Source organism: Thermobia domestica, chromosome 10 (genome assembly GCF_964235325.1).
Source record: "Thermobia domestica chromosome 10, izTheDome1.hap1.1, whole genome shotgun sequence".
NCBI lineage: Eukaryota > Metazoa > Arthropoda > Insecta > Zygentoma > Lepismatidae > Thermobia > Thermobia domestica.
In genome coordinates, this window is record NC_137463.1 from 199,448,954 (window position 1) to 199,461,077 (window position 12,124).

General features: G+C 36.2%; 1 protein-coding gene across 1 annotated transcript in view; it reads right to left on the reverse strand.

Annotated features, from left to right (window-relative positions):
* Positions 1-12,124, reverse strand: part of LOC145662927 (suppressor of lurcher protein 1-like) — a 2,696,516-nt gene that overhangs the window by 57,614 nt on the left and 2,626,778 nt on the right. Inside the window, exon 11 of the mRNA XM_081728947.1 lies at positions 1,812-2,002. Within this exon, the coding sequence (XP_081585073.1) occupies positions 1,812-2,002 (191 nt within the window). The remainder of the gene's footprint in view (positions 1-1,811; positions 2,003-12,124) is intronic.

Below are 12,124 nucleotides of genomic sequence, written 5' to 3' on the forward strand. Positions count from 1 at the left end.
AGTTAAATGTTTCTCTCTTTCTCTCTCTCTGTCTCCATCATTTCCTATCTCGAGCTTTATTGAATACAATGGGACACAATTTGCATGCGCCATTTTGCCAATCTTCAGTTGCGAACTTCATGAAATTGCACAAAGTAGAAGGTACTGAAAGATAAGTCTTCAAACAATAGGGAATTACGTTAATTGTTCTTATGTGCCGTCTGGCCTTCCCAACTCACAATAGCGTAACTAAGTTCTTTAGGTTATGTTTCAAGAAGAAGGAAGCACAAAGAGAGAGAGAGAGAGAGAGAGAGAGAGAGAGAGAGAGAGAGAGAGGAATAGAATAGAAAGTTTAGCGAAAAGTGAATACTAATTACTCTAGTTAAAGAAATTTTCCCTTTATATTGAATTTTCTGTTGTCCTTTAATTCTATCAAATAAAAAGTTGCTGTAGTATTTTTCTCTCACAATGCTAATGTAACAAAAAAGGCTTAGGTTACTTTATATGTAGGATGGGCGAGGAGTACCACACGATGATGGTGAAATTTCCAACCAAACCGGTTTACATTGCTTGTTTTGTCTTACTTTCTATACAGTTTCAAAAAAGAAAAATCATAATTTGCTGCACGTAGATTCTCAAAGTTCGTCTTTTGTTTGAAACTTTGATGACTATTAATGTATTTAACTTAAAAGTCTATGGGACAACAATAACAATGAATACAATTCATACTATAATTGTGTCTTTATAAACGAGTGGCTAACACACGTTCCTTCTATGCGTGTGGTCAGGATTTAGATTCCTGATGAGGATACTTTTTCCGTATGAAAAATTTGAATTGTGGAGTTGACTCCACTTTAAACAATAAATTCTATCTCATACAAAAATATACTGGAAGTGTACATTACATGCCTATTAATTAACAACCACCACTTATAACAGTATAGTCTGTCACATGTTATAACTTCTTTTATATAAAATTGAGAGATGAGGCTAATCTCAGAGGTTCTTTTGATAGACTTAGTAACTATCTGCGCCGCCAGCTGTTAATTTACAGAGCTACACTATGAGCTCAGCGTAACATGAATTGTATGGCTTCACACTGAAGCACGGGTGAAAGTTCGTATCAATGAGAGTTAAATGTATAATTGACGTGAGAGGTTTAGGTACGATTGGAGTTACCAATTAACTTAATTGGAGACTAGGGAATTGTGAAGTGTACTTATATATTATTGGGCCAAGTAATGAAATTTGTAAAGAGAAGGCTTAATTTTGAGATTATCTTACTAGAAATTGAATGTTCGAATGTAGTTCGGTAAGTCCAAAAATGTTTCCTATATTACGTAATGAGATTAAGATTTTTGAAGTAGAGAGAAAATGTGAAATATTTTCAACAAACTAATCCTAGTTATCAAATTTGGGATATTAATAGCATTCATATAGCACGTATTGAAATGAACTATTGTGCATTTATCATAGTCTAGCAGTTATGAGACGTTTGTTAAAGAACTGTATTTGTGCTATTTTCAACGGTTGTATAAAGTTATTTTTTCTTAACATCTGTTCTCGTTTAACCCGAAAGAAGAACTTAGTGAGTATTCAAAGTAATATTAATTTAGAATATATAGTGAATTTACAGAAACTTGTGGAAGAAGAATTTAGTTGTTTAAATTCCATCATCATTATATTTGAATTGTGAAATATTTTGCCCCATTGCCTCAGTTCTTCAGAATTAGCCAACCAAAATAGAACGTGAGGCGACTTCTCTAAAAAGGTCTCCATGAAAGAAAATGAGTAACTATATATATATACATTCTTTACCGTAATCCACTTACTTTCTGTGAAACTGTACATGGCTTTGAATCCTCTTGCGTATCTTGATGACAGTTGTCCTCTGAATTCTAGCGTCATTCGAGGGCCATTTGACATCAAGGGCAGTGGAATGGTACTCGCACAAAAATTGTCGATCTTTTCCACCCGGCCGTCGATGTGGACAAATGCCATAAGCGAGTCACTTGTTTCACAACTAGAATAAAATAAATAAATAAATAAATCATCATTAGCGTAACAGAAATTGGTGCTTATTTTTATTTATGCTTGTGTATATATATATATATTTCGAAATGCTTGTATATCTCTAAAAATATTAAATAGTGCGCTGTTCGATATTGAATAACTATATTTGGGTGAAGCATGTAAGCTTTATAAGATTGTAGTGTTGGTATGTCAATCAGCTTATTACTGCACCGGTATAATGTGAAGTGAACTTTTAAATTGTGTTTTTTTTTATAGATCCATTATCTCAGTCGAGTTTGTAAACAGAGTCAATTCATTAACATCTCCATGCGTAAAGGTGGCTTACGTCATTACTTGATTCCACATAACTCTTGGACGAAAGCGAATGTTTGAATTTTCTTCTTCTTCTTCTTCTTCTTCTTTTTTTTCAATAGATAGCTTTAACGATGAGGTCGGCCGAGCTCGTTAATTGATTCAATCTATAAATATCTTCAAGGATAAAAGTGATCTAAGCCAGTCCATTACTCCAAACAACAACTCTTGATTGAAAGCGATTTTCTGAATTCTACTTTTTTTTTTTTTTTTTTTTTTCAATAGACAGATAGGGTGATTATCTCAAAAGAGTTTGTTAATGTAGTCAATCCACTAGCATCTTCAATGATAATGCTGACTTTAAGAGGCCCCATCACGGCAAAGTTTAAAAACTGCTAATTTTACAGTAATTATATCTTCAAATAGATAAAAGATAATAAAAATGTGGAACAAGATCGCCCTAGACAATATTATTTTACATGAGATACCGATATCATGACTCACTTATCTGCTTTCGATTTCCAATCATTTAGAAAATCGGCATTTATTTTCGCATTTCTAAATGGCTGCAAACGGAAAGCTACTAGGGGACTCGTGATAACTGTACCTCATGCAAAATAATATTGCCTAGGTCGATCTTGTTCCACATTTTGATTATCTTTTATCTATCTGAAGATATCAGATAATTACTGTAAAATTAGCGGTATTTGAATTTCGCAGTGATAAGGCCTCTTAAGGTTTGTATGTACACCCTTTTTCTACTGTTGAAACAAAGGTGTATTTGTAGATTGGTAGAAGTTAACGCTTCGCTAGACAGGGTATAGCAAAAGTGTATGCATAGACATACATTATTGGAAGATTGTAGAAATTATTACATTAAAGTCTGTTGGTATGATACGGTAGAGGACGAAATAGGAGGACATACAAGGACATTGGTGGCCATATTCAAAGTCGCCATGTTGAACTTGAGTCAAAGTTCTCAAGTGGGAACAATAGAATGTGGTAGTATTTTGAAATTGAGCGTGCTCTCAAACATACACTAGTATATTTCTTTGTACTCAACTATTAACTAAATTGCGATAATTTCTAATTTCTTAGTCAATATTTCTTAGATAACGTTCATTCAAATTTTGCACTTTACGCCAGTACTATTTGTGCTGATTTTAGAATAGGATTAATGTAGATTTTGAATTTAAAGACAATAACATTTGCATTAAAATGCATGCTTTAGGAAACCAATGAATATAACTTGTAACGTAACTTCTACATTTAACATACACGTATTAAATAATGATAATAATGCAATTTGTAGTAATTGTGTTTTACATATTTTTTTTTATAATCTTTATTTATAATGTGATTTTAGTGGTCCATTGCAAACTAGTGATGCTCACGAGACTCAAAAATTTGTCGTTCCATGTTGATTCTCGTCTCGTTTCCGAGACGAGAATTGTTTGAAATTTTAAAATGTACTTTTTGTCTCGGTACAAGACCGCCAATAACAAAATTTCTCGCCTCGTGCCAACATCATATGAAATTAAATGTAAAATTTTACGTCCAACGTTTATGCCGACTAGGCTAAAAGAGGCGGTTATGATGAGAAATTAAGGGAATGAAGTGAAGAAAGTGGGAACAAATAGGAGAACCCCGAGAAAACACACGCAGTATTTGTCCACCTCAAAGTTTACTTGGCGCGGGCTAGGACCGAACCAAGAACTCCATGTTCCAGAGAAAACGTTCTAGCACTGAGTCACTGCGGTCCAGCAAAACTAAATGCTAAGGACTGTTTTGGTTTCAAAATGACGACGTGATTTAGAGCTCTCCGCCTATGCTGAGAGAAAGATTAACGGCTGGAAGCATGTTTAAATAGATAATACGCCTGAACAATACATTTTTCACATATTAAAGTCTTGTATATTTTATACTAATTTTCTACCGCCCTCCAAAACTTGCCATTTCATGTAAATGTATATGTTGCACATATTGTAGAGTCAGCCCTCCTACTAAAGTGATAAATACTAGCATAACAAGCTTTTGAAAAAAAAAAAAGCATAAAGGCATTCATAAGTACTGTTATTCCGTTGCATAATGAAATTTTGCTTTAAGATCAAATAGAGTATTAAAGAGTCGCAGAGAGCTAGTATAACATAGGTAATTAAATTAAAAGGCAACATGAATAAAATCTCATCTTCGCTGTATGACGACGGAACATATATTAAATTAACGCTGTGCCTGAGTTACCTTTATCTTTTCCTGCATATTCGCTTCGCAATAAGAGTTAAACTGTCGTTTACAGCAATTTGATATTTTAAACAGTCCCGGAGATGTGACAAACGTTGGTAAAGTTTACGATACTATTCAAAACTAGGCAATAGCGAAAACTTGTAGTAATTACAACTATCGAAAACTATTGCTGTAATGTTGTAGAAGCAAAGCTAAACAACAATATTTCAACAAATTCAAACAAATACGTCATTTAAAGCACTATAGCAATCTCTACCAATATTTTTCCATATCTCCGGAACGGTTAGAGATTGCAAACTGTTGGCATTATGCTCTTTCTGTTTAGACTGTCATGTGTATGGAATTTCATACACACGGCTCTTCCGTGAAGTGCCGCGTTTATGATTTTCCATATACAAAAAATATATTGCACTTCTGCCGCATTTGTTTTATAGGTATGCAATTAGATACACATGACGTAGAAACTAAAATTAAAGACCACGTATCGTATATGCAAAACTATACACAGAGGAAAAAACATTTATGTGCCTAAATTAAACGCGAAAACAAAACAATACTGGCGAATTATTGTCAGTGACGCACAGGTGATAACAGATACAGGGGTAGGTCAAAAAATCTAAAACGTATACAAAAGTTTGAAAATCATACCTAGTATGGTGTGGGGCCTCCTTTCGCGTCCAAAACAGCTTGGATCCGACGTGGAATGGACGTATACAGCCCCTGAATCGTGGTGTGTGGAATTTTGTACCATTGTTCCTCCAAAACATGCTCCACTTCCTTAAGGGATGCTGGTGGAGGGTAATGAGACCGAACACGCCTTTCTAACTCAATGATGGCTCAATGATGTTCAGATCTGGTGATCGTGGGACCCAGGGGAGGTGTGATAGCTCCTGGTCATGCTCCTCAAACCATGATTTCACCATTTTTGCAGCGTGACAGGGTACCAAATCATCTTGCTAGATGCCATCACCATCAGGGAACAATATTTGGGTAGAACCTAGTCCCCCAAAATGGCCTCATACGCCTTAGTATTCATCATTTCATGAAGGGCTATGATAGGACCTGCAGAAAACCACGATATCACTGCACATACTGTAAGAGAACCACCCGCTATGCTCTACAGTTGGGAGCAGACAGGGTATCATAGGCCTGCGACGGTGTTATCCCATACGTAAACAAGACCTGTTGTTGGAAACAAGGTGAAGGTCGATTCATCTTACCACATTACGTGTTTCCACTGCTCATGAATCCACGCCTTGTGATCCTTGCACCACTGGATACGCTTCTTCGCATTTACTGCTATGACCAGGGGTTTGGTGATAGCGGCCCTGCCATGAATTTTCATTTTATGAAGTTCCAGTCGTACTGTTTTCGATGAAACCGGGTTCTGTAGGCCGGAATTGAGTTTAGACGTAGTTTTCATGCAGTGGTCTTCTTTTTAGCTGCTACAATCCGTTTTAATGCCCTCCAGTCCCTATCTGACAGGATTTTGCTACTCGTACTTTACTTTGAGTGTCATTATAATACATCCTTATTGATCAAGCTCTCTCAGTTTATCAAATTTGGAACATATTGTATAATGTTTTCCTCGTAATTCAGTAGTACACCTTCCTGAATTCAATAAATTAATTGTTGAATCGGAGAGTTTTATTTCCATTTCATTTCGAGTATTTGGAGATTCGTAAATATCTGGTTGATAGTCGATCAGTTTCACCAAAAAGAAAAAAAAACAGCTTAATAATCCAATAATTTCATCCACATATTTGACCTATCTTATTAACAAAGTGTTTGAGGTGATTTTATAGGAAGTTGACAAAGGATGGACGCCTTGATAATTATAGAATCTAAATGTTTTACTACATTTCTCCGCCATAGAACAGAGATATCTACCTATGAACGATAGTCTTGCAAACTTGTTCTATATAGTTCTATGTCGTTCTATGTAGTTCTATGTCGTCATGATCGAAGCGAGTCGAACTGTGAAAAAAAATATCCCTCCTACCGAAATGTCGAAATTTTCCCTACCTTTACAACATGTACATTTAAAATGTAATATTGACTTCCGTATGCCGAACAGAACTATAGGACAATACACTCAGACAATGTAACTATCATTTCGGTAGTCTATACTGGAATGGGGGATTTTATGTACTCCAATATTGCACGAAAAATTCCCTTTCTGCAAAATTCCGACTTTTTTCTGCCTACAGCTGGCAATCCTGCAATAAATAACTGGAAAGAATGCTGGAAAAGTTATTCTAAGACTGGTAACATTATGTGCCATCAAGAAGACCGAACTGAGAATAAATATTATCCTTTGAACTGAAATACCGCAAATTTCCCCTGTCTACTACATTTTTGGCCAAAAAAAATAAATTGGTCCTCGGACCTTCGTTATTGTTGCACAAAAGTAAATTGTACACAAATTCATTGCCGAGGATAAATTAATGCACTTACCTTCAATGAATGCGCCGTTTCTTTGCCTTCCTCTTGTAGGTTGTGTCTGGAGCATCCCTCTGTAGCGTCCAGCAGAAGTCAGCCAACATTGCAGCTGTACACCGACCCTGTTTCGATGTTCCATGCGAGAAATATCCCTGTGAAATCTCTCGCCATGTTCATCACTGAAAACACCACAGTTCTCTGGGAAGACATCGAGGTGTGAGTGAAGAAAGTGCATTTTTAGTGTCATGTTGCAGCCAATGTTTTGGTAAGCATGAATTAATTCATCCACAAGGTCCCTGTAATTGTCGGCTCTCTTGTTTCTTAAGAACAATGTGGTCAAATTATGGAAACAACGTCACGCATGCAGCTGATCAGGGGTTAGAGTGGCCTCAAAGTCAGGGTCATTTCGGAGCTGGCTTATCTGTGGACCAATGAATATTCCTTGTTTTATCTTCTCTGTACTTAATTGTGGAAACTTCACGCACAAATATCCGAATGCTGCTTCATTTGTGTTCACTGCCTTTACAAACGCTGTCACAAGTTGCAACTTAATATGTAGTGGTGAGAGAACAATTTTCTAAGGGTTCACTAGAGGTTCATTGACAATATTTTTTGAGCCAGGAATCAGAGCTGTTCTTAAAGGCCACTCCTTTTGTGTATAGTGTTTATCTCTTGCTCGACTGTCCCACTCACATATATAACAACAATAGTTAGTATAACCTCCTTGCAAACCCAACAAAATGGAAATTACTTTGAAATCTTCACATACTAGTCATTCATGCTGATTGTAACTAATGACGCGTAGAACAGATTTCAACGTAGTGTACGTTTCTTTCGCTAAAGCAGCATATGCGACAGGGACGGACGGTCTTTTGTTATTATTATGTAACAGTACACCCTTCATGCTTGTTTTGGAATCATCTATGAATAGTCTCCACTCGTCCGGTTTGTATGAAATATGTAGGCCATGAAATAAACCTTCATCATCACTGCAGAATGTAATGTCACCTTCAGTACTGAAATGGTTCTCAAGTTCTTTCTGACGATCCCGAAAAACTGACACTCGCACTGTTTCAGCTAGAAGGTTCCACTGATGCAGTCGTGAGGCTAACACTTCAGCTTTACACTTCGGGAGATCTAAATCCCTAATCAGATCACTGAGTTCACGTTGTGTGATTTTGTGTGTTTCGCTGGATGAAGATGGCGTAAATAAAGGATCAACAACACTGGTGGATGGATGCACTTCTTCGGCTGGATGTGTAGCATCAGCATTTTCGCTATCACTGCTTGACGTTGTTGCGTTTGGGAGAACAGGAACTGGCAGTCCTTGTTCATGAGGCACAGGGCGAATTACAGATGGGATGTCAGGGTATTCGATATTTCTCTTCCTTTTGGTATTGATTCCTTTCTTCAAGGGCGGTGTCATACAAAAATAGCAATCGGACACATAATTTGTGGGTTCACGCCAAATAGCAGGCACGCCAAACTTCATGGAGACGTTTTTCCCATGCATCCAAGCATTTAGTACGGAAGAACACGACGTACAACACACGTGTGGAGCCCAAGATTTGTCTTGGTCTCCCACTCGACAACCGAAATACAATGAATAGGCTTTCCTTACTGCATCAGTAAGTGGTCGCCTTCTATTACCACAAATAGCGTCTGCACAAATGTAACAAAAGTTGTCAGGATTGTTCTTGCAGGTGCGGGCCAATTTCATGAAAACCGACACTCGTTCAAATAACACAAACACTCACAGTTAATTCAAATACTTTACTGTATATACATTCACCACCAACCACCTCTCAACCAACACACAATACAGTACAGTAAAAGAGAGCGCGGACACACACACACGCACGCAGGTTTCAGCCTGTCGAATGATCAGGTGATTGGATCGTGGGCACATGAGTGAGCTTTACGCATTGTTGTCAGATTCAACAAGTACTACTTGCCTAACGACGGCAGCAAAACCGTTTTTACACTTCTTTGTATATTGCTATTATAACAACAACGCAATTCATTTGCTCCCTAAGTACGTGTGAATTTACCCCTTCGAAATTTCTTGACAACACGGTCATCCCATGGGAAAAGCATTTTTTTGTGTGGATATGAATAGAATATAAATTGTTGGTGTCAACGTATATTTTATGATTATATTTATCCGAGGATTGCCAGTGCAGTTATTTATTGCAGGATTGCCAGCTGTAGGCAGAAAAAAGTCGGAATTTTGCAGAAAGGGAATTTTTCGTGCAATATTTCAGTACATAAAATCCCCCACCCCAATACAGACTACGGAAATGATAGTTGCATTGTCTGAATGTATCGTCCTGTAGTTCTGTTCGGCATACGGAAGTCAATATTACATTTTTAATGTACATGTTGTAATGGTAGAGAAAATTTCGGCATGTCGGTAGAAGGGATAATATTTTTTTTTTCACAGTTCGGCTCGCTTCGATCATGACGACATTTGCAGAAAATATTCCCAATATTGACAGATTACTTTTCAAATATAAATTATAGTTTTACTATTGCAGGGTTGCCAGTAAAAAAATAAAAATCGGATTTTCCTCTAAAAAAAGGGATATTTTCGAATATATGGGTATATAATTTCCCAACGGTGCCGGTTAGCGGAAATTCCACATTTACTGGCAACCCTGAGCTACCAGCTAATTTTAAGTGTGATATTCGTGTTCAGCGCCTCGGAATCTATAAAGATTGGCTATTTTCGTTTCTGTAAAAAATAAAGTGAAAATTTGTTGATCAGTATAATTGAATGAGAAATGTCCAGAAGAATTTAAACATAACGACGGTAGTTTTCCGAAAGATAGTTTGGGATGTTCCACTTTGAAGGACAAGTTTGAAAGAAAAATGCCAAATATACGAAAGATTTCCAGAACATGGTTGTGTTACTCCCCACCTAAGCATTATTTTGTTTCTGTTCCATCGTACTCCACAACGACAAAATAAAAAATAACAGTTTTTGTAGCACTAATTGTTTTTTTAAGTTGGAGAATACTTTTAAAATACAGTATATTGCAAAAAATCTGTTCAAAGTTAGATATATTTGTTCTTCTCATAATCACATTACTAATTATCATGATGATAAGGAGGTCTTTATTTCGAAACCTGCTGCCAGTCATCCAGATGACATGATTTTTTTTTCGATTTTCGGTTACATCTGGTTAATATAGGTATTATGCATTTAAAGTAGACCCTGACTGATTTCTTTCCCAATTCTTGTCTATCCTGATGCCGACCTATGCCATAGATGATTAAAGGCCAATAAATAAATAAATAAATAAATAAATAGGTCACAGTCAGTCACCTTGATGGCTATCTGGAGAAGTTTTCTAGGTTAAGCACTCCTCATTATATAATTCTTTACGTCATATTTTAATATTAGAAACAGTGGAGAAAATTGGTGTTATGAAGGACAAAACTTCCTCTATGAATCAGCACTTAAGAACCTCAAAAGGGTTTTAACAGATAAGTCGCTCAGCTGTCTATATTATAGCCTGACATTTTAAAAGGTACATCATGTTAATATTAATATGCGATAAGTACAAAATATACTTACGAATTTTGTCTACGAAATAGTCGTAAAGCGTGCACTTGTTCTTTTCTACATTATTTTCTTCCGCTATAGCAAAATGAATAATTTTGAAATACTTGATTCGAAACATCTGTTAGTGCTGAGGTGAGCTTTAAAAGGATAATTCTATACGCTTGTAGCATGCGCTCGCATCCTCTGTTGTGCACTACTTTGTGTCGATAAAACGAATTCAAAGAAAACAATTATTCAGACAACGGGTAGACAATAATTGTTGATAACATCATTACAATGATCCATTGACTGTAACTCTGTCATTCAGTTAGTGTTGGCTGTTTCCTTAACAATACCTTGTATTTTTTTCTTGTTTTAATTCGCCGTTTTACGGGCAGAATACGTCGTATTAAAAACTTAAAACTTAATACAGTAAGCAATACAATACTGATATCATGTAAGTAGACTATTTTCTATATAAGTTGATTCATACGTCCCAATTCTGCATTCTTTCTCCACTGCTTTGTTGGCTACCGTGATTGACTGACAAGAATAAACGAAAATACATAATTATTTCACATACTCTGTTTTGCAAATTCAGTGGCGTATTTAGGGGGTGGCATCCGGGCTTAAGCCCCCCCGAAATCTAACTTAGTATAGTAAAGTAAATGAAATATCTTGCAGAATTTTCACATTTCCAGGCAAAGCCCCCCCGAAAGATAGCAAAGCCCCTCCCGAAACAAAATCGTAAACACGCCACTGTGCAAATTAATGATCGACTACATCTTACTTCTTATTCACATAATTTTCTTGCATACAGATTGTTTTACAAATAATCCTACACCTATTCTCCTAGAACGATTTTCCCCGCTATAAATATTTATCGCAGAGAAATTACTATATATTTGAACATTGTTCTAAATTCCTTGCTTGGTCGTATATTCGTGATGCAGGGTTGTAAAATGTTTATCTTTTACTTTCATGATAAAGAACAGACACTCACGTCTCCATTTGCAGGGGAGCAAATTATCCTTTTTCAGTTTCATGCACAAAATTCTGAAATCGGCACTCACAACTGTATGTTGCATTAGCAGTTTGATCAAATAAACTTTAACCCTTTATTTGGCACTGTTGCTCTCAAGCAACAACGTATTCTATTGTGTCATACGCACGAATTATAACTTCAGTGGTCATTTAATTGGCATTATTGCTTTCATACAATATTCATATACATGATTTGCGGGTCGCTTGTTTAGATATTTCTAATCTTCGTCAACAAGGAACAGTCAAATTTAGTATTTTAGATGCTTTATTTCCTACGTTCTGCGAAAGTATTTTTTAAATTTTTTTTTTATTTGTGATTTCTTGCTCTGTAAGAAGATGCTGTGATTTCAACGAAGCTGCTGCTAATTACTGAAAATATTATGATATTTAACCATAGTAGGGCAATGCTGCTCAGTGGTTATACATAGGACCTATTTTATGGCAATGTTGCTTTGAAATAAATATCCTGTATTTTGTAACCAAAGTACAAAAAAACTTTAAAAATTACGAAGTTATGGTCAGGAAGACATGGTACAATCATAA